The 22,699-nt window shown below is 41.8% G+C and overlaps 3 protein-coding genes across 7 annotated transcripts in view; 1 reads left to right on the top strand and 2 right to left on the bottom strand.

Annotated features, from left to right (window-relative positions):
• The window catches only part of STXBP4 (syntaxin binding protein 4), a 123,503-nt gene extending 122,968 nt beyond the window's left edge, over positions 1-535 (bottom strand). Inside the window, exon 1 of one of the 2 annotated variants that reach the window (XM_054047033.1) lies at positions 419-535. The gene's annotated coding sequence lies outside the window, so the exon portion shown is untranslated. The remainder of the gene's footprint in view (positions 1-418) is intronic. The other variant, XM_054047032.1, reaches the window with a different exon arrangement.
• On the top strand, positions 508-6,934 carry LOC128847548 (cytochrome c oxidase assembly protein COX11, mitochondrial). 2 transcript variants are annotated; one of them, XM_054047039.1, is made up of 4 exons: positions 508-965; positions 2,352-2,507; positions 3,816-3,941; positions 5,031-6,934. In XM_054047039.1, the coding sequence occupies exons 1-4, from the start codon at positions 576-578 to the stop codon at positions 5,211-5,213; spliced, it is 855 nt and encodes a 284-aa protein (XP_053903014.1). In that variant the 5' UTR covers positions 508-575; the 3' UTR covers positions 5,214-6,934. The 2 variants fall into 2 exon arrangements, with proteins under 2 accessions (XP_053903014.1, XP_053903015.1); XM_054047040.1 differs by having other exon boundaries at positions 552-917.
• A 1,363-nt stretch (positions 6,935-8,297) lies between these two features.
• TOM1L1 (target of myb1 like 1 membrane trafficking protein) overlaps positions 8,298-22,699 on the bottom strand; it is a 38,680-nt gene continuing 24,278 nt past the window's right edge. For 2 of the 3 annotated variants that reach the window (XM_054047977.1, XM_054047975.1), the window contains exons 9-16: positions 20,152-20,226; positions 17,944-18,004; positions 16,212-16,329; positions 14,843-14,939; positions 14,241-14,301; positions 12,900-12,999; positions 12,497-12,578; positions 8,298-9,655 (exon numbers count right to left, since the gene is read on the bottom strand). In XM_054047977.1, coding sequence (XP_053903952.1) covers positions 9,589-9,655; positions 12,497-12,578; positions 12,900-12,999; positions 14,241-14,301; positions 14,843-14,939; positions 16,212-16,329; positions 17,944-18,004; positions 20,152-20,226 — 661 coding nt within the window. In that variant the 3' untranslated portion in view covers positions 8,298-9,588. The remainder of the gene's footprint in view (positions 9,656-12,496; positions 12,579-12,899; positions 13,000-14,240; positions 14,302-14,842; positions 14,940-16,211; positions 16,330-17,943; positions 18,005-20,151; positions 20,227-22,699) is intronic. The other variant, XM_054047978.1, reaches the window with a different exon arrangement.

Raw genomic sequence — 22,699 nt, forward strand, 5'->3', positions numbered from 1 at the left:
CCCCCCGCCCCTGCCATGTCCCCATTGAGGGAACCCCCCCGCCCCTGCCAGGCCCCCATTGGGAGCGCTCCCCCCGCCCTTGCCATGTCCCCATTGAGGGCGCCCCCAGCCCCTGCCATGTCCCCATTGAGGGCACCCCCCCGCCCCTGCCATGTCCCCATTGAGGGAACCCCCCCGCCTCTGCCAGGCCCCCACTGGGAGCGCTCCCCCCGCCCCTGCCATGCCCCCGTTGAGGGCACCCCCCCGCCCCTGGGAGCACCATGCCCCTTTCCTCCCAGGAGGTGGGTGTGGAGTCAGGGCAAAGCCCTGGTGAAAGTGACAGAGAAACCCCGCTGCGCCACACGCGCCAGCCGACTGAACTCCCCGCAGCTCCTGGCCGGGAGGGGGCGGGGTCAGGGCAACGAGAACGCGAACTTACCCCCTGCGGCCGCCGTACACTGTGCGCCACCGAGTCTGGAGAATGCCCGGTCCCTGCCGCGCAGCCACCTGAGCGCCGAGTCTCGCGAGAATAGCGAATCACGTGTGAGAAGTGCCGCCCTGCCCGACAGACCCGGGTCATCACGTGACAGGGGAGGATGGGGCTGTGCGGGCGGGGCTGGAGGTGCCTTGGGGTCCTTCGGCTGCCGTGCGTGGCTACCGGATCGGGCCCCCGCCTGCTCCGTGTCTGGGCCCCAGCCGCTGGGGAGCCCCTGGCCCGGGGGGGCCCGTCCTGCGGCCGGTGCCCTCGGACCGGGGCCCCGCACAGCCAATGGGCCCCCCGCGGGCCGGGCAGCGCCCCCCGCCGCCAGGCCTGGCCTGGGCTCCAGCAGGCGCGAGGGGTGGCGCGCCCCAACCCTTTCCCGCGGGGCCAGGAGCAGGAGTGGAGACGCAGGAACAGGACCGTCCTGACCTACATCGCCGCCGCGGCCGTGGGCATGGTGGGCATGTCCTACGCGGCCGTGCCGCTCTACCGCCTCTACTGCCAGGTCAGGGCCGGGACAGGGACCCCCGCCCCCCAAGGACTCCCCCACCGGCCGGGCCAGGCCCCTCCCCCTGCCCCGCCGCCAAGAACTCCCCCACCAGCCGGGCCAGGCCCCTCTCCCTGCCCCGCCCCCCAAGGACTCCCCCACCGGCCGGGCCAGGCCCCTCCCCCTGCCCCGCCCCCCAAGGACTCCCCCACCGGCCGGGCCAGAACTCCGGGAGGTTTAGGGATGCTGCAGAGACGTTGCCCCCCCCTTCCCTCTCCCCCGTTGTGCTAAGGCTACAATCTAGGCTTAAGGCGGTGTCAAGTACACACACTACCTGTGTCTCTATCCAGTGCAGGGACAGGCAGCCTGTGCCCACTCCTATCCCTGCTGGGTCTGGCGCCAGGGAAAGCCCTAGCAACCGGACGCTTGACTGCTAAGAATACCAGTGTGGATGTGGTGGGCATTTCTTGGGCATGTAGAGAGCAGTGTAGGGTATATAGCCTAGGGTTCAGGTGGGTAAGGCACTCTCCCCACTTAAACCTTGACTCTGTTTACTCCAGTGGCTCTCAAACTTTTTTACTGGTGACCCCTTTCACATAGCAAGTCTCTGAGTGCGACCCCCCCCCCTTATAAATTAAAAACTTTTTTATGTATTTAACATCCTTATAAATGCTGGAGGCAAAGCAGGGTTTGGGGTGGAGGTTGATAGCTCGTGACCCCCAATGTAACAACCTTGTGACCCCCTGAGGGGTCCTGACCCCCAGTTTGAGAACCCCTGGTCCACACTGTTATGTATACCTATGCTAGGTGGGCATACAGTGTACATACTCTTCCCCCTGCCGTAAGCATAGATGTACCCTAAATATCAGGCTCTATCGCCGCACAGGGTTCTCACTTCCCTCTCCTTGCTGCAGCCTTCTGCCCCATATATTTTAAATCAGTGCCATCCACTTACTGTTTATTGATTGCATTACCATAGCACCTAGGAGCCTAGTTAATGGCTAAGACCCTGTTATGCACTTGCCTGGTTTTTTTTTATTATTTTATTATTATTTGTTGTTTCAAAAGGGCAGTGTAACAAAATTACTTGTTCCCTTTTGCTTCAGTTTGTTTACTGTGTGTATGGTAATTTTCACTTTCCCCACTACAGTCTGGAACCTTTCGTAAAGGGGAAAAGAAAAAAAAAATCAATGAAAAAGAAATAGATTTGGTCAGGGGACTCCTAGGGAAGAGTAGTACCTGACACTACTTTCAATTCTTCCTGAAATTGACTAGCTCTTAAGGTGGTAGTGTTACCTTTAACCTTCTTTCTACAGAGGTTGAAATTGGTATTTCAGGTACCAGAAAGTAAACATCCAGTTTTCAATTTTAATACTGTTAACTACAACTTTTCTTTTTCTAAAGGCTACTGGACTAGGTGGGTCAGCAGTAGCAGGCCATAATTCAGACCAGATTGAGGATATGGAACCTGTTAAAGATCGCATCATTAAGGTCACTTTCAATGCTGATGTGCATGCAAGTCTACACTGGAATTTTAGACCTCAGCAAACAGAAATATACGTAAGAAACTTACACAGCAATTCATTTCGACATCATACAATGATTATCAAAGCTACAAAAAAACCTTACAAAACTGAAAAATTGAGGGTTCAAATCTTAACTGTTGAAAACTTGTTCTATGTTAGCTTTTAATACATACATTAGCTCTGATCTTGAAAAGATTTAAACATGGGTATGAGCCTTTTTGGGATCAAGGCTATACGTAGGTCTATTCGTGGACTAAAGTATTTACGGGACGGGAGTCTTATTTTTCAGCACTCATTCAAATAATATTATTGAAGCTACTTTCATTTGAATTCATAAATGTTAATGACAGATTCAAAGGATACTGTCGAAGGGATTTTGCATAATTTTAAAAATAATTGTCGGTTTTTTATTTCAGTTTAAGGGGCAAAATCAAATGATTGAAATATTTTTACTTACCAAATATTTGCCTTGGTTGCTGCTATACACATTGGTTTGTAGATTAGTTTCTTAGAACGTTTTAGAAAAGGTTCATAAGTTGCATGGGCTGCAAACAAGGGCAAAATCGCAAGTTGGGGCCCCAGTCTTGCAATTTACAATGCAGGTGGGCATTGAAGTCTGCAGGGCTCACGCAGGCAGGGCAAAGCAGTCCACCTCCGCATTGTAAATTACAGCACTAGAGCTTAGGTCAAGTATGGCACTTGCTCTTCTTGTCAGTATTCTTGCATGATTATTTGTCTTGATTTCTTTTTTGTACACCTTTAATAATATTGCTACTGTTTAAAGCTGGTTACCAACACGGGCTCTTCTGAGGTCAGTCATGTTCCTTGATCAGTTTGTTTGAATTCATTATTGAAATTAGTGTTTTGATATTTTTTTCAACCAGTGCTATTGGACTTCATATACCAAAGTGTATTAATCTGACATGGGCTTTAGTCTAGGCTCTCGCACCCCCCCCCCCCGCCAAAAAAAAAGGCTTCAGAGCCCAAGCTCCATCCAAAGCCACAACTTCAAACCACAGTCTACACGTGGGCTGTGTAGATATACCTGGAAGTCCAATATCTTGTAGGATAAGATCCAAAATGTATCCATATTATGATTAATTTTGTGTGTGGATATTAAAGCTAGTTCTCAATACTGTTTTTAATTTACAATCACTCTTCCAGATTCACTAATGTTGGAAATATAGGAAATAGATAACTTGCAGTGAATCTGCCTTTAAGGCAGCTAAAAAAAAATTATCACTTGAATAAATTTAACAACATAAGTCCTACAGAACTTTGTGAGAGTGGTGTAATGAACTTAAATTAAATACAATAATTGTATTTTTTTTTTTTTAAACAGGTTGTACCAGGAGAGACTGCACTGGCATTTTACAAAGCAAAGAATTCTACAGACAAACCAGTAATTGGAATCTCTACATATAACGTGGTTCCATTTGAAGCAGGACAGTATTTCAATAAAATACAAGTAAGTGAAGTGTGTAAACTCCCAGGCGCGTGAGGCAATCTAGACTGGCAAACTGAAAAATTCAGTATTTCAGACATTATCCTTTTCCAAATGGGCATGCATCAATTCATCTATTTAGCCTAGGCTAAACCATAGGAGGCGGGTTCTAAAAGTCCTATTAGAGTGGCTCCCAGAGTATAGGAGATGGACCACTAACGATCTCATAGGCCCTTGTGGGTTGAATAGTCATAGGGTATTGATTGTTCACTTCAAAACTATTAAATACTTTCCTAATATAACTTTTCAATTTAAGCAGTTGCTGTAATTACCACTTAGTATTCATTCACCAGAGAGGGAAGATAATCTATGAATTACGAATAGGGGAGAAGTTTGTGTCATGGACCATATCTCTGTTAAACAATGTAAAAGAGAGAACCTGCTATCCCGTCACAATAAGATCTCATTCCATTAGACATTTAAATTTATCAAAGTAGGAGCACTAGAAAAAACAGGTTTCAGAGTAGCAGCCGTGTTAGTCTGTATCCGCAGAAAGAACAGGAGTACTTGTGGCACCTTAGAGACTAACAAATTTATTAGAGCATAAGCTTTCGTGGACTACAGCCCACTTCTTCGGATGCATATAGAGTGAAACATATATCGAGGAGATATATACACACACATACAGAGAGCATAAACAGGTGGGAGTTGTCTTACCAACTCTGAGAGGCCAATTAAGTAAGAGAAAAAAAACTTTTGAAGTGATCATCAAGATAGCCCAGTACAGACAGTTTGATAAGAAGTGTGAGAATACTTACAAGGGGAGATAGATTCAATGTTTGTAATGGCTCAGCCATTCCCAGTCCTTATTCAATCCTGAGTTGATCGTGTCTAGTTTGCATATCAATTCCAGCTCAGCAGTCTCTCCTTGGAGTCTGTTTTTGAAGTTTTTCTGTTGTAAGATAGCCACCCGCAGGTCTGACATTGAATGACCAGACAGGTTAAAGTGTTCTCCCACTGGTTTTCGAAAAAACAGAACACTTAAAGGCTGTTTTTAACATGCAGTGTGTACATATTTGTTCTGTAACTGTTCCCACTTTCCACCATGTACAGTGCTTTTGTTTTGAAGAACAGCGGCTTAATCCCCAAGAGGAAGTGGACATGCCTGTATTTTTCTTCATAGATCCTGAATTTGCTGAAGACCCAAGAATGGCCAGTGTTGATCTGATCACTCTTTCTTACACTTTTTTTGAAGCAAAAGAAGGACACAAATTGCCACTCCCAGGTTATCAATAATATACTATCTATACAACAACTGAGTAGTTTCTTTGATACCTGGCAGCCAAATGATGTCAGCTTTGTAAAACACATTTTTCGAAAGACACAAGGAGGATATGAAACACCACATGGAACTACTGTACAATATGAATTTGTATTTTAAATTATTAAACCATGGCAGATATGCTCTTAAAGTGTGATTTTATTCTACTTTCCATACAAGGACCAGTGATGTCGGAACACATAGGAAAAGGGAAATCTTCAAAACAATTATCAGATTTAGCTTTACATTCAATTGATAGGAACAGATTTGTCCATAAAATTTGATCTATGGAGTTAATAATCTCCTCTGTTGATGGAAACCAAATAAGAAAACTGTTAATACCTGAAAATGATTAAGAGCTTACGGTACTTCAGAAGAAAGACAACTTTCATTGATCCTGTATTGTAGGTGAAAAGGAATACCCCTTACCAGCAAATATTCTACCTAATCTTGAGACCTCATGAGAGGAAACAAAATCAGTCTGGGTCACTAAAGAATACTTATGTGGTACAGGAAAAGTTGATGATTCATTAGGACTCTCCCTTTTAAGATTGTACTGAATTAATAGTCTGACATAGACCAGTGGTCACTGCTGCTAGAAGTACTGTGTGTTGGATGTCATGCACAACAGGTCCTGACTACTTGTGTTTTTTTGTTTTTTTTGTTTTTTTTGGAAAAATAAACACTAAACTTGAGCCATTTGTTAGACAGGTATTTCTATTTTGGTGTTCAATTTTGGTAAGCAGCAGTACAGTGTTGTGTACTGTTAAAGAGCTGCTGTTTCACCTCAGATGTGACTGCATTTTGGTGGTAGATGAAAATAATTTCTACATGAATATCTTATAGGAGAATTAGGCTGATTTGTGAAGTACTTAGATATCTTTGAATGAAAGATGGTATAGAAGCTCTTACTGGGTTATTTTTTATTGTGACATTATGGCAGTTTTGAACCAGAGCTTAATGTTTTGCATTGCTGGTTTCTACCTAAGCCCCAAAGAAAGTAGCAAAAGTGTTTACAGAAGACTCTCAAGCTACATCACTTTCTTTATCTAAAAAGCTGTCAGGAAGTACAATATTATATCAGAATAGTTCTTCCCTACCTGCCCTTCTATCTAGGTATTAATATGGCTTTCCACAATCATTAATGGATTTTATTCTCACAAGAGCCCTGTGACATAGGCAGTTATCCCCATTTTATGTATGGGGGAACCGAGGCAAAGGGTGGAAGAAGTGATATGCCCAAGCTCACACACAAATTGAACTTGGGTCTCAAATCCTCCTCTCGTATCCTTTTCCCCCTAGACCCTCCTTCCTACCCTCGCGTTAGTGCATGGGCTGTGATAAAAGTAATACCAAAAGTAGTAGTTCAGAGTACAGACATCACCATGAGGGGCACATTAGAAATCATGACAAAATATCTAATTGCTATCATTTAGGTCTCTGCAAATTACATTTGTATATGATTTAAGAACAGTGCTATGCAGAGGAGCTCTTGTTGTTCCCCTGTCTCTATTTTTTGTGCATCTTTTACGTATATCCAAATTATTGGTTGTTTTTAAAATACTTGTTTTAAAAGAGACTTCCAAAGAACATTATTGTACTGTATATTTACTGGCATCCAGTGTATCTTTTGTAATAACACAATGTGAAATCTGAACTAGACTGATTAAAAATGATAGTTTTATGCTGAGTGTTACATTGTTCTGCTGCATAAAATGATTTTTAGTGTGTGGAGAGTCTGAGCAAAGCCCTGGCCTGTGCAAGATTGTAAATTCCAGACTGAAGGCCAAATGTTGGCCCCAGAGAAGCGTATGGAAATTTAGCTATTGACGTATTTCTTCAAATGTATACAAACACAAGCTTCCTTTGGAGCTCTGGGTGCTTTAGACAGACTGTTAGAAACTCCAAATAAACACTCCTTTTCCTCTCCAATCATATTCCCATAGCAGCACAAACAAATGTTGAATAAATACCACTAATAAAATTTCTCCCAGAGTTCTCCACCAACTTCACCCAGTTCTCTGTGGGCCGGTGAGATGTTATATATGCCTTATAAATAAAGAACTCAGACTGTTACATACCATGCAAATACCAAGGGTATAGGGGCCCTATCAGAGAACACTCTGCCATGGATTCCTCTCTTAAGCCTTGTCTACACTTAAGATTTGCCATTTTATCTGTGCCAGAGTAGTTAAGCAGCAGAGCCTCCCCACCTCTACTATCAATGCAGTTATGAGTATAGCTTATTCCAGTTAATGAAGTAGGTTGTCCCCCCATCAAGCACTTATATAACTATCTGCATTAGGGCTTTTACTGGCATAGCTATGCTGCAACAAAACAAAATTCCAAGCACCATAGAGTTGGCTGGGAATTTTCCATTGGAGTGAGTTGAGCAGCAAGCTGGAAAATTCCATTTCATTTCTTCTAAAATGAAATTTTGAGACTTTTCCCCCAGTGGAAAAACTTTGATTTTCTGGCCCAATTCAGGAAAAAATGTTCAGGGGAGAGAAATTCTGTTTTCTGGCCAGATTACTGACAATAAAACTGAAGTGTAAATCATTCCTGATTCTGAAGCGGTAGACCACATTGGACTATAGACAAGATGTTTCTTAAATGGGTCTGTGATTTGACTGTAAGGCCTTTGCCTGCACTAGAGCAACTTGCATGCATGGTGTAGCCATGTCAGTCCCAGGATATTCAAGACAAGGTGGGTGAGGTTATATCTTTTATTGGACCAACTTCTGTTGGTGAAAGAGACAAGCTTTTAAGCTTACACAGAGCTCCAGACCTGAAGAAGAGCTCTGTGTAAGCTTGAAAGCTGGTCTTTAGAGCAATTTGGCATGTTGGCCATTGTGGAGGCTTATCCCCACCCACATACTAGTCACACCTTATACTCTCAAGTATTCCCAGTGGTGTAAGTATTTGTGGGGTAGTGTTATATGATGGGTATTTCACCTTTTATGAATGACAACTGGTAAGAAGTCCAAGTGGTACAGTGGTAGTTTTCCACTAATAATTTGGTTTTCCTCTGGCTTTGTATTATAAAAGACAGTATAACAGTTGGAGAACTTAATATAATTTAATATTGCTTACATTTTTGAAGTTAAAATAATAAAATTTAACTTTAAACACACATATTAAAAAAATCTTAATCTGACTTGCCAGCCACAAAAACCTATTTAAGTTTTATATCACAACTTTCAATTCAGAGCACTATTATGTCTTTCATGAAAGTGCAAATTTTACATTCAACATAAATATGGAAGGCACTTTAACCTTGCTAATAAAAGTAGCACTTTTTAATGCTAAGGTACTTACTTAAAATAATTTGACAACCAAATAACTTCTCTATATTGCTCTTCTTCCATCACTACAGATATATTTTTTTCCTTATAGGATTAAAAACTCTGAAAAATAAAAACAACACTTAGGAAAGTGTTGATGGGTTCATATCCAGTTTTTAAAGAGGCACATTAAAATTAAAAGTGAGGATGTGGTGTGATACAAGTAAGCAGAGAGGTTTAAAAAACAAAACAAAAAACAACTTCCTATTCTGACAAGCCCAGAAGAAAGCGCTCAGGCTCCAACTCAGAGTTGGTCCTTATTAAGGCAAAACACATTAATTTGTACATTGAACGAAAGCGTGTGTAAAATGTAGGTGTGTTTTTTTCTCCTTTGTTTTACAATAGACACTTGAATCAGGTTTTAGAATGAAGTAACATCTGCATTCAAAATATAAAGGCAATAGGGTTCCATAGTGAGTATATTCACACAACAGTCGATAGATCTAACATAGGAGGCTCCTAGATACAGAACTCCTCCTAGGTTTTTGGATGGTGTCACTCACATTAGTTGCCCAACTAAGAGCACTAATGCTAAAAAACAGATTGAGTTATGCAGTTCCTGTAGATGAATAGTAGTTTAATTTTGTTTGCTACATAAAAAATAAAGCAGTTCAGCATGTTAGTTAATCTTGAAGCAAAGATTTCCTCTGTAATTGAAGACTGTTTGTGTTCTGCTACAGTTAGCGGCAGAGTGCATTATTCTGTAGACAGTTTTGTTTCAGGACCCAATCCTGCAAACACATACAATAATAGTCCCCTTGAAAAATAAGTGTGTGCAGACTTGGGGCCTTACTTCGCTTATATAAAGTGTCAATGATCAGAATTGAAAGTAGATCCAAACACAACACATGGAAGTGGATAACACAAGACCCCAATGCTTATTTGTTGCTATGTTCAAAATAGCAAACGAGTTTTCCTTGTATTCACTTGTCAGTTATAGAAAGCAATCTAGTGTTGGCATCAGAGAATAACTTTTGTGTTCATTAAGAGAGTTCACCTTCCACTCTTAGCAATCTGTATGTTTTTTAACTTCTGATTTGGAGATATAATCATCAATTTCTTCATAAATAGCTCTGGAAGAAGAAGAAGAGTAGGGTAAATACTAGGTCATGCTCATTTCATTTCATTCAGCAAAAATGTGCCAGTGAAATCCTGCTCAAGTGTGAATATTTCTCTTAAGTGTCTAAAATGGCTACTAGACAGAAGTTGAAGTGGCAGGACAGCCAGTGTTCAAAATTGAGCACACTGCTAATTGTGGTGAATTTGTGAAAATACTGTACATCTCCACCTGGGACACTAGGAGACACCACTAAACTTGTTTTCACTTTTGAACGAAATAGGACTTTGGTTCAGGTCTCCAGAAGTAGCTGGAGAACAAAAATGTTAAAGAAATACCTACTGATTTTAATAAATTAAAACTACAAAAGAAGATAGCTCTGAGCTAATAAATACTGTGAGGCTATAGCGGGCTGCCCTCACCAAGGCCAGTCCTGGTATGTTCAGCTTTTCATGCCATTGAACAAGAGTTAACTAGATTATTTTTCAGCACGTAGGTGGTTCGCTATTTTTCCAGTTACCTATTAATAAAACCCCCTGCACAGGTTTATTGCTTTTATATATATATATATAAAATATATATATATATTTTTTAAATGGAGATATCCTCTCTCCTAGAACTGGAAAGGACCTTGAAAGGCATTGAGTCCAGCCCTCTGCCTTCACTAGCAGGACCAAGCACTGATTTTGCCCCAGATCCCTAAGTGGCCCCCTCAAGGATTGAACTCACAACCCTGCGTTTAGCAGGCCAATGCTCAACCCACTGAGCTATCCTTCCCCCCAATTAGCTAACCCAGGAATGTTCAAAGAACTGCACAGAATTTAGCCACTCCTATTAATGTTAATCGCCTTCACCTGATGCCTACGTCAATTTGATTAATCTCATACATTTTTAACTTGCAAAAGAAATACATACAATAAAAGTAGGGCTGTCAAGCGATTAAAAAAATTAATTGCTATTAATTGCGCTATTAAACAATAACAGAATATCATTTATTTAAATATTTTTGGATGTTTTCTACATTTTCAAATATTTTGATTTCAATTACAACACAGAATACAAAGTGTACAGTGCTCACTTTACATTTATTTTTTATTAAACATTTGCACTGTATAAAAGAAACTTCAATTCACCCCATTGAAGTACTGTAGAGCAATCTCTATCATGAAAATTGAACTTACAAATGTAGAATTATGTAAAAAAGAATAACGGCACTTAACAATGAAACAATGTAAAACTTTAGAGCCTACAAGTCCACTCAGTCCTACTCCTTGTTCAGCCAATCACTCAAACAAGCATTCAGTGTTGGGGGAGGGCAGGGGACGGGGGAAGTAAGCAATGACTTGTGCAGGAGGAGGGCCTGGGAAGATGGGGTGAAAATGTGGAGGACCAAGCAATAACTTGTGCAGGAGGAGGGTGAGGAAGGGGTCTTGCTGCTGCTTCTGGAAGGGTGGTTTCTGGTACTGGGCTCACCAGGCTCACCTCCTTTTATGGAGCTAGGTGGGCTCTCTTCCGCTGAGTGAGCCCTTGTTTGCAAGGCAGGGTGGATTTTACCCCAGGGACTCATCATACTGCAGGGGTGGAGAGGTTGGTGCAGAGAGGCTGAGCTTGTCAGACCCGTGTTCTCTGTGGGGTATCCCTGGAGTGAGCAGCCAGCTAGGGGCAATGGGACATGAAACAGGGAGGTTGGTCCCGGGAGTGAGAGGCCAGCTGGGAACAATAGGGCCCGGGCTGACTAGGGCGCCGATCCATCCCGTTTTGGCCAGGACAATCCCCTTTTTCAGCTCTGTCCCGGCCGGCCCTACTTTTTTGCCAAAACTGGGCACTTGTCCTGGCTGTATGGTAGAGCAGAGAGAGGCAGCTCAGCACTGCCCCGTCCACCAGCAGGAAAGTGGAGAAATTTGCTGCTGGCAGGCAGTGCTGGCTTCAGAGCTGATCCCTTGGCAGCACAGAGCTGGAGTTGGGCGGGGAGGGTGTCAGCCTCAGCCGGGGGAGGTGCGGTGCTCAGGGGGTGGGGGAGAGATCAGCCTCAGCTGGGGGAGACATGGAGCTGAGAGGGGGGGAGGGGGGGAATCCCTCAGCCTGGGGAGGCGCGGAGCTGGGGTGGGGGGAGAGATCAGCTTCAGCCGGGGGAAGCATGGAGCTCAGGGGGGAGAAAGATCAGTCCCAGCTGTGGGCAGCACAGGACTGGATGGGGGGATTGAGCCCCAGTTGTGGGCAGTCTGGAGTGGGGGGAGGGTCAGCCCAGCTGCGGGCGGCACGGGGGTGGGGCTTAGCCCCTGAGCTTGGGGGGGGGGTGTGTCAGCCCCAACCCCAAGTAGCATGGGGGAGAGGGGTCAGCCCCAGCTGCAGGCCGCACAGGGTTGGGACGGGGACACCCCACTGTGGGCAGTGTGGAGCTGGAAGTGGGGGGCAGCCTCAGCTGCAGGTACCACAGGATGGGGGGGGGCAGCCCCAGGAGGCATAGGGAGGGTGGTTTGGGCGAGCCCTGCAAGCGGGGGTGGAAGGGCTCTCAGGCAAGCCCCTAGCCATCCTGTTTTTACTTTAAAAGCGCCGAGATGAAAACCACATTATTTTCTCTAAACTCTAGAGCCTCTTCTCTTCCCACCATCTGGTGGCAGCTTCTGTTACTGTGCCTGACCAGACAGGTTCTCCGGAGCAGCTCACGCTGCCCTCCCGCCCAGAAGGTCTGTGATTAACACGCGTTAGTCACACGCGTTAACGGCCGCTAATTGATAGCCCTAAATAAAAGATATTACCTCACCCACCTTGTCTCTCTCATCCAATAAATCATTCTATCATACACTACTAAAAAGCAGTGAGAAACTGCAGATTAGTAATTTTCAAAATTACTCACTCTGTGCTGTAGCTTGGCGCTAAAGGATCAAATTCCATTATCTCATAATAATGAGGTGTCTGTGAACTGCTCTTTGATACGTCTGAAGGGAGATGGGAAAAAAGACAAATTAATACATATTTTAAAGTAAGCAAATAACATGCTTGATGAGCGTTTGCTTTGTTTTGCATCTTGAATTGACATAAAACAACAACTGATTATCCCCAATACATTTTCACGCTCTAAATATTAAACAGATGCATACTTCTCAAAGTCATCATACAGAGCCTTGGACCATGTTAGTTTTTGCTGCTGATTTTTTGTTGTGATCCTTCAGATCCACTATGCAAGGCCCCTATGGGACACTGGGAAAACAGATGCATAATGTGGAGGTTAGGTCTGAAGTGTAAAATGACTTTATTACCTGCTGGTGATGCACCTGGTGTTGTCTCATTCAGTGACGAGGCATTAACAGTTTGGAGGTTTACAGTCTGCAAAGGCACTGGGTTTAAAAGCGTGGCAAGCTAAGGAAATCAATCATAATAAAGTTAGTCTGTAAGCAGGCAGTGCAAACAAAAAACGTTTAAATTTGTGTGCTGGTAGACAACCTTTTTATACTGTTTATTTTGTAAGATGGTAAAAACAGACAAAGGCTACAGATCAGGTCAGGCAGCACAAAACAATCATCTATTGCTGTTCTCCATCTAAAACTGCTAGAGCCAATATTTTTATTACTGTAGTGTACATATGTATAATTTACTTGTATATATTCTATTCTGATACGTTGAGCCAGAGGCTGTGAGATTTGTACCTGGCTGTTAACTTGCTCTTTGACAGCAGGGGTGAAGGAGTGGGTGATGCCAGCCTCCCAAGATTTGTACTGATTGCAAAGAATACAATGCAAGTTCTTATGTGATCATAGAAAGCCCTTCATAATCTTGGCAAGAATCACATGAGTAACTTCCTCTCTCCTTATTACCCTGCTTTGCAGCTATGGTTGGTCAGTATTGATCTCACCTCAGTCAGATTCAACCTAGCACGACATAGCCCTGATCTCTAGGTGCTGCTAGAATATAGATAATAATGCAGCAAGTCTTTCTTGGACATGGTGAACTCCCCATCCAAAGGGTCTGCTGACGAACAGATGAGTAACCTCCTCTCTGGCTGTTTTCAAAGTTTGATACAAGTCATTTATTTTATTTGGCTTATGTGAGTCCCCACTCCCTTTGCTTTTATATCCAATCTTCTTTCCCTCCACCATACACATTCCTCATATTAAGCTGAGAATGCATCCCTTTGTGGGTGGGATATTTTGCCCACACACCATTTATCCTACATGGTGTTTGGCTGGTTCGTTCTTTTCTTAAAGTTTTTATATTACAAAAAAACAAAAACAAAAAACGTACAGTGCTTAGATGGTCTGAAACAGGAAACTTATAGCTGGGTAAACACACTGAATAGTGGCTCTCTCATACAGCAATCGATTAATTATCTAAATACTACTCATACAGTGACGGCTTAGGCAAACTGCAGCAACCCAGCTGGCCACAGCGAGCATCTCACACACAACCTTTCAGTACAAAATGTGTTGTATCGAGAATGGGAAGTTACCCTGCACATTGAGGTTGTTCCCTATTGCTTTGGAAAAGTGCTGTGGGATGGATCTTTTACTTCCATCTGGACAGCTAGCAGAACAAGAGGGAGGAGACCTCCGTTTTAACACTTGCCATGGAAGATTGCGATTCTGAGCATCCTTGTTACTCACGTTGTTATAGATATGACCTTCAGGGATGCTTTGGCTTGTGCTTTGTGCTCCAGTTGCAAACCTAGGTAACGATTAACACATGGAATGTCACTGAGAAACGAACAGAAGAACATGAACTCATATAATTAGATTTTTTTTCCTACTGGCTGACTGTCACCTTGTGCCAGAGCTGAGATCACTAGGGTCACCAAAAGGGGACAGCTGCCAGAACCGTCTCTGCAAGGTTTGGAACTTGCTTTCCTAGGTCCTAAGCTGTCTTAGTTTATTGACCTGTAAGGCATTATGCAAGGCTCATTTGTTTCTCCCAGAAAGTGAGGGTTGGGAGGACGGGTAGGAAATCTTAAATATACTTTTGGCTGCTGGGTTATTAAATGTGTTAATTTTTGGTCAAAGGGTATTACAGAAGCAGCCTATTTTTAAAGTGTGACAGGATGAATCTAGAGCAAAAGGTAGGCATTCCTGTTTTATTGAACAAGTGTGCAAACCATAAATAGTTCCAAACATTCACAGATCCTTCCAAAAGTAGGTGGCAGAGCAGCAATATAAAGAACAAACATCTCTGAAAACATTATACTACAGTTTCTTGGTAACATATTACTTACGAGGGCTGTTGAGCGTTTGCTAGAGCTAATAAATCTAGCTGAGGGTAGAGCAAAGGATGGTGGATGCTTGGATCTGCAGCACTTGTAGATCTGCAATCTAAAATTCAAGCTGATATTAAAACTTGCATAACTGTTATTTCGCAAACAATTAAGTCTTTGCTGGGTTATTATTTATCAATGATTTTTTTTGGAGGGGTATAAAATTGCAGTGAAGAAGTTGCAGTGTTGTGCAATTGCTTTGAAATACATACTGAAGATGCTGCTATTCCATTTAGCGATATTATAATTCTGCCTTTGAAGTGGTAAAAAATGTAGAGTTGATTTCAGAGATGCATTGTATTTCTGTCTGACATTTTAAATTGCCAGGGGGAGGGGGCAGTGGCACTATGCATATTAGGAAACATACTTTAAAACCAGAGGACCACCCATTTCTTATAGGATTGTAGGATAACAATACATTTACTCTGAGTTCTTACCTCTCCCAACCTAAGTAACATGTTGCAGATTTGAAGGGGCTCCTTGAACATATTTAGGAAGTTCAGAAAGGATAAGTATGCCTTTCCCTTCTGAACCTACAGAACAAACAACTTGTGCCAGCAAGATCTGTTTTGTAGGTGCATGGTTATATGGACGTTCTTGGGCAGGGATGACAGAGATTGCTTCCTTGTAAATTATTAATGATCCCCCATTTAATAACGGAGGAGGCAGATTATTTCCAAACACAACCTCTCACATCAACAGATTTTTGTACAAAGTACCTTAAGTATACAATAGTAAATCAGCTCTATTTTCCCTTAAAGGTTCAAATCAGAACTCTCTCGTTTTCATTTAGATACACATTTGCCTCTTGCAAGGAATTTCTTGTTCTGGCCACAGTGGTTCTTTGTTTTAGGAAAGAACACTACAAAGGAATAACACCGCTCTCACTGATTGTGAGCCATTCCAAAATGACATTCAGGAGATGTACACAAAAAAACCTCATCTTTATATGGCTTGTTATGGTAGTTCATTTATCCAACATCAGATGTACATTCCTGCAATAGTGTATTGTGTTGGGGCCAGTGTTCTGTTTGATACTGTGCACATTCACTCTCTCATCAGGGCCTACATTTTGTTTCCTCTCAGATGTATTTGAAATTCATCTGAGGAAAATATGCTTGAATCATATCAGCAGCGGGACAGGGCAGCAGCAAGCAACTCTTACTTTCAGAAATGTCTTCATTAGTTTTGCGGCCCTCTAGCCCCACATCCATGTGATGTGAATCAGCATACTTTCATTCCATCTGCATAGGCTCCAGCACCACAAGGTTAGAAATATTTTATATCAAACTTCCTAATGTTTCAGAGAAAATACAAATCTTTTACTCACTTAATTCTGAAAACTGAGGAGTCTCAGGGCCAGTTCCCCCCAATGCTGACACAGGAATTGAACTTGAATTGACGTCAAGTAGATCACATGATGGAGCAGATGGTTGTTTGCTATAGATCTAAGAAGAAAAAGAGTTTAAAAGTAAACTTAAGTTGCTATTGTCACTTAATACAAACATTTGAAATCAGAATCTGAATATTATTGAGGAAAGGTGACCAGTAGAGCTGGTTGGGAATTTTTCTATGATTTTTTTTTTTTAAATGCCAGTTTATCAAAACCAGAACTGTTTGTAGGAATAAGTTGGTTTTGAATTTCCCCTTTTAAAAAATTTTGAAAAGAAAATTTCTGAGGTTGGCAAAACATCCCATTTTGACATTTTCAAAATTAAAAAGTGGCTCAAAATTTTTGTTTCAGAATTTAAATTAATTTATAGTATTTTTTTTTGAAAAAATTGAAATTAAATGTTTCGAATGACCCAATCCATTTTTTTTTCTTCAAATTTTCATTTCATGAATATATATATATATTTTTTTACTTTTTGACTGATTCAGGACAGAAAAATATTTTTAAAAAATCTCAAATTTCTGCAAGACAGGAAAACTGTTTCCTACTCAGGTCTAGTGAACACAGAATCATAAGACTGGAAAGGACCTTGACAGGTCACCTAGTCCAGTCCCCTGCACTCATGGTGGGACTAAGTATTAGCTAGACCATCCCTGATAGGTGTTTGTATAGGCTGCTCTTAAAATCTCTAATGATAGAGATTCCACAACCTCCCTAGGCAATTTATTCCTGACACTTAGGAAGATTTTCCTAATATCCAACCTGAACCTCCCTTGCTGCAATTTAAGCCCAGGTGTGTCTTAATAGAGTTAAGAATGAAATCAGAAGGGAATTAACTATATCACATGTTTGATATAAAAGTGCTTTGTTAGCACTAGTGAAAACAAATTTCTTTTAAACTTGGGGACTTGTGAATGAGCTACATAATCTGCAAACTGGCTCATTTTGGACTATTAACCCATCCAAAAGTCAGACACTACCAATGGACTATCTGACTACAAATAGAAGCCAGTTATAGGAGCGTTTCATCAAAAAACCCAAATTGATTACTACCTTCCTGTAATAATTATGGACTATATTTCAATCACAATATAATCAGCCTCATGCAGGATGTAAAGGAAACGGAGTTAATTTTGGCTTTGTACAAGGTAAAACGTGTGTATCACTATTAGGGCCAGCATGGTTAATAAAATAGGAGCAGTGATGGGAGAAAAGTAGCCTTTAAAAATTCATTTTCCAGCTTCATAAATGCCCCTAGAGACAATAAGTGAAAAATAAGACTACAGATGAAAAGAAACAAATCTCTTCACATCATGTGAGAGATTAGAATTGAATCTAGTACGCAGCAATAGAGGTAATAAAACTGCATTTGAATAGATTTTCTCTCTTTTTCAGTTGTCCTTTCCTATTCTCCATGTTATATTTGAAAGTAAATTGATACTTGTGCTACAAAATGAGATTCTGTAAGTGGAACTCTTGCAAATTAATAGAGCAACATTATCCTCTGTTGGAGACAGAATATTGAATCCAACAGAGGATAGCAAGCAAATAGAATTCCTTAGGTCACAAGAGCACATTTGTTGTAACAAATAAGAGGAAAAACTCCGGTTTATAAAATCTTAGCCAGATTCTTACCCTGAGTTGATGGGATTTGTCCTTAACTACTCACCTCTGCTTGCTCATGCTGAATTCGCTGATTCTCCAAGAAACGCACTCTGTTCCGAGAAAACCTGTTGGAAATGGTACATTGTCAATAATTGAGTCTTAAACGTCCCAGGTGTATCACTCAAAAAGAAAGTGTCATTCATAAGAATCCAGCAGTTACTGCAAAGGTCTGATCCTACAAAAGGATCTAGAAAAGTATTTAACAAGCCCCAGCCAAATGCACATACAGACACTAATGTCCTCAGTAGGAATATTAGAACCAGAACCACTGCTCTGTGTCACTTGACATAAGGAAGAACTACTATGGTAGAGTTATCAAAACCACTAGAGCCATGGTTCCATGCAGCAGGCCAGTAGACTACACACACAGAGACCACTGTCCTTAACTTCACTGGGACTCTGCCCAGAATCTTTGTTGATAATCAGATACAGGAAATGCAACGTGACTTGCCTTAAAGCAGTCATAGTGCCACTCAAATGTATATAAACAGCTGCAACTAGTTAAAACATACCTATATAATTTTTAGCATCTCACATACCTGTGTATTCAAGGGCATACTGGGGATTTCCTATAGCAAATAATAAATCCGTATGTAGCAAATATTAACCAAGCCAGTAGAAACCACTGCAAATAACGTGTATAGCAGCTTTGAGGTACAATGCAACTGCAACCAGAAATGACAGTTAAATATGTATACAGTACTACTGCATGAGAATGCTAAAATAGTCTTTGACCAATTTCACACTCCCATGAGCAATTATTTGCCCTTTCAATCAACAGGTGAACTGTTTCACCGGGGATTTGTTGAGGCATACCCACAAGCTATTATTCATAATTCAGGGGGAGGTTTCAGCTTTCCAAGAAAAATGTTAATCATCAGTATTAAGAAGATTCTAGGTCAACATTTGGATAAATAGGATTTACAGAAACCAAAAGGGAAACTCATTTGTATTTTACTAACATTACAAACTTCCTCAGGCAAGAAGTGAAAAACTCTCTTTAAAGAGTGAATTGTAAAACATAACCCGCAGCTACAAACACTAAACTTACGAGTCAACTGAATAAAATATTGTGAAGAATAGCATGAAAGTTTGTGAGAATGACACTGGGAAAATACGATAGTTTGGCTGAAGCATTTGGAAGAGGTTTGAGGATAAAAAAAAAAGGAAGGAAGGATGGGGCAAGATTGTCGTTGTTTACTGCATACCCACTGGTTCCACTCGTTAGAGCATCTGTGTGACAGAGATAAGACATCTGTGCAAAAACTAAACGCAAGTTATCCACACAGAAGCATTTGCAAAAGTGATAACACTCTCTGAAGGCTGGTTGTCTTGTTGGAAGGAGACACAAGGCTTGCAATGTAATTGGTAAGTTGTTGCTTCTAACGTGGTCATTCTTTACTTCATACGCCATAGTAACTAAGATGTTGCCAGAGCAGTGGTCAGTGCAAAATATAGTCAGAAACCTTCAAGATGCCACTAATGCAACATTTTGATTTTTTAAAATTGCAAAGCTTTCTGTTCACAATACCTCATGGATAGGCCTAAAAGGAAACATACTAGGGGTGAGTATGTATTAACCATGCAGCTGTGTAATACACAACAGAATATTTGTTTCAACTGAGACAGATCCCAGGCTACAGCTGAAGGGATGCTATAATTACTCAGTGTAAAAATCACCATGTTTTTCCAAGTCAGTAAATCCACAATGAAACAGAGACAAGTCTGCTCTGGCCTTTGGGATGGTGTTCTGCAGAGCTGTTATTTAGAAGTGGGTGTATTGAACAAGCTTGGAATCCTTGAATCTTTAAGTTAAATTACACAGGGATAAAAACATCTGAACCTGCCTGAGCCTTTTCTACACCACAACTTCCACCAGGGCTACCACCGATGGAGTTGCACCCAATGCGAATTACAGGTCTGGAAACTCCTAGTGTAGACAATGTTGCACGGGAGTACTGACTCCTCCTGATCATGAGAGATCCCACAGCATTCTTTGCGACAGTCTTAAACCTGCTGCCCTGACTAAACGCCATTATAATCAATGAGCCAAGGAGGGCGAGGAATACCTTTAATTGGACCAACTCCTGTTGGTGAGAGACACAAAGCTTTCGAGCTTACACAGAGCTCTTTTGTGGTCTGGGAAACTAACTCAGAGTGACACTAGTTTCTGCAGCTGTAAACATAGGGACAATGATATTTACTGATTCACCTCACAGGTATTTCAGGTGGATGAATTAACGTCACCCATCTCTGCAGAATGCTTTGGTCCTCTGATGAAAAAACACTGTATAAAAAAAAAGCAACCTATTATGTAGTCTGAAAAATGTTTTGGCATTCTTCTGGATAGACTCAGTTAATTATAAAATAATAATAATATCAACAAACAATAATAATAATAATAATAATAATAATAATAATCCAAATTAAAACCAGAAAATCAAGGAATTTTGAAGTATTAACTGCAAGTGCAAGCCACATGATGCTCATTAACTTCTGTTATTATTTTGAACATGTATATTATTATGATAATTATTTGTATAGCAGTAGTGCCTAAGAATGCCAGTCATGAACCCATTGTGCTAGGGGCTGTACAAACACAGAACCAAACATATTCATGGCACTTTAATGAGAGTCCCAAAGCCAAAATTGTAAGCCAGACTGAGCCATTAAAGATTAATGTAACCAGAATGGGTTCTTGTTTTGTCTTTAACTCCCTCTTTCTCCCCCAAAAAACAAAGTTCATCTATTTTACTTATTAATAGCTTTGTTGCATCATACCCGTTGCTGACTATATGCTGTCATCCCGGCTACAACCAAAAGCTCACTGTGCAAATTCTCAGAGGTCAGGGTTCTTTTCCAAAGGGAACACATTTTATTTGGATTTTCCTAAGACCCACTACAGGGACAGAACAGCAATACCTGCACAGATTTAACAGCACTAAAAGCAGCTTTTAAAAGCCTCTCAGTTCATGCAGTTAGCAGCTTCAGAGTTTCCACAAAAATTGCTCCTGTATCAGAAAGTCACACAATGGAAAAACAATCTTGTGATATATGCCTGGAGCACACATTCCAAGTGTTACAGCGCTAAGGATTGTGGTGTGAAGACGTTAATCAAAGTTCTTCTGAAATAAACTGGAACCGACAGAAGGCAAACAAGGACGAGGCATTAATTGGAGCTTTCCTCCCCTCCCTTACCCCACTCTGTTCCTTTTCCCTTTCCTGGTCATTGCAACTCCTCTTTATTCTACTCTCCTTCTCCCAGGTCACCCCACTGTCCTCTAATATGCCCTCCTTTGCCAGTCCCTCAGCAGTGAGTGACTGAACAGAGTATGTGGCAGGATGACATGTCTCCAAGGCCTGCCAGAAATTTGTGGTTTCCTGTGAAGTGTTAAATATGCAAGAAGTTGGTCTTCTTGATGACAATCTACTGGTGGGCCACCATAACTGATGGGCCATCAAAGCTGATGGATGAGGAAGTGTGTGGTCTCATCAGTGCACTCCACTCTGCCCAGCCCAAAAACCAAAGAGTTCAATGTTCCTTGAAAGGCTTAATTTTCCCTATGTGGGAAGCACAAGCCTTCAATTTGTTCCCCAACCCACATGGTGCTGTAGAATGGTTTTTAGAACACAGTCATCTCACCTCTGGTTACGAAAGCCATCCATTCACAGCTAAGACTAATCATATACCAGGATGATCTCTGTTATTTGTTGCTTGGGAAATGCTGAAATTCTGGTATTTTCTAAGCCCTAGTTATCCCACTGATGAAATCAATAAGTAAATAAATGCAGATGTCAACACCTCAAGCATCCAGGATTTCCTTGTGTGAAATAATACCTATTTGTGCCTGCGGGGGGGCGGGGGGGGGGAAGAATCACTTGTTTGCTACTGTGGAGAGTCGCATGTGATCCTTTAAAGGAAGCAGGAACTCCACTTTTTGGCCGATGCCTGCAGTAAAACTGTCTGTCTTCCCTAGGAGCATGTGCATGCTGCAGTTAAGCTCAGCATGTGGGTAACCAAAGGAACAAAGAGAGCTCATAATTGACTGAAGCCAAATCCACTGTATCCGAGTCCCATGCTAACAGAAGGACTCAGAGTCTGTTTCTTTCCTCTTGCTTTATTATTCCCAGCTACGCTAGTACTTTGGTTTACCCTGCAAGCTGGTATTCTAGGGACCCTTCTACAAATTTTAACCTGTCTGCTGCTTCTCAAGTGCCTGGAGAGACAAGCTCAGCGGATAAATAGAAGTACAACACAAAAAGGAATATGCTGTTCCCTTTTGTTGATGGAGGATGAAATTCATCTCTCTAGAGACAGCCAGCACCAGTCATATGGACCATTTAAGCCTCAGAGCTCAAGTGGCACTTAAATGGCCCATATGCCTCATGTTAGTCCTCTGCAGAAGGGTGAATTTCACCCTGAAAGAGCAGATTAAACTGCAACAGATATAACAGTTTCCTGCAATATCCTGGACAAACTTGAATTAAGTTATACCTAACTGAATTAAGTTTAAGTATCTTAGGAGTTTGCTGGGGAATTCACAGGGCAGGCAGGGAACTGTGCAGCCTGGCAACACTCCGGTTAGAAGTGATAGAGACGTGTCTCTGCCCAAGGGAGGTGATTGCTGGGAAGCTGGATGCCTGAGAGTGGGTGCCCTTGCTGGACCTTGGAGGGGGAATACAGGTGCAGCTTCCCTGCACTATGACATAAACATCATACTTGAGTGTTAAAAAAAAATGTAACAGATTTGGTCGGCCCA

The sequence above is a fragment of the Malaclemys terrapin genome, chromosome 13 (assembly GCF_027887155.1).
Source record: "Malaclemys terrapin pileata isolate rMalTer1 chromosome 13, rMalTer1.hap1, whole genome shotgun sequence".
Lineage (NCBI taxonomy): Eukaryota > Metazoa > Chordata > Testudines > Emydidae > Malaclemys > Malaclemys terrapin.

Coding starts and splice junctions, on each gene's coding strand:
- LOC128847548 (XM_054047039.1), top strand. CDS start 576: ATGGGGCTGTGCGGGCGGGGCTGGAGGTGCCTTGGGGTCCTTCGGCTG. Junction 2,508..3,815: donor CTCAGCAAACAGAAATATAC/GTAAGAAACTTA, acceptor TTTTTTAAACAG/GTTGTACCAGGAGAGACTGC. Junction 3,942..5,030: donor AGTATTTCAATAAAATACAA/GTAAGTGAAGTG, acceptor CACCATGTACAG/TGCTTTTGTTTTGAAGAACA.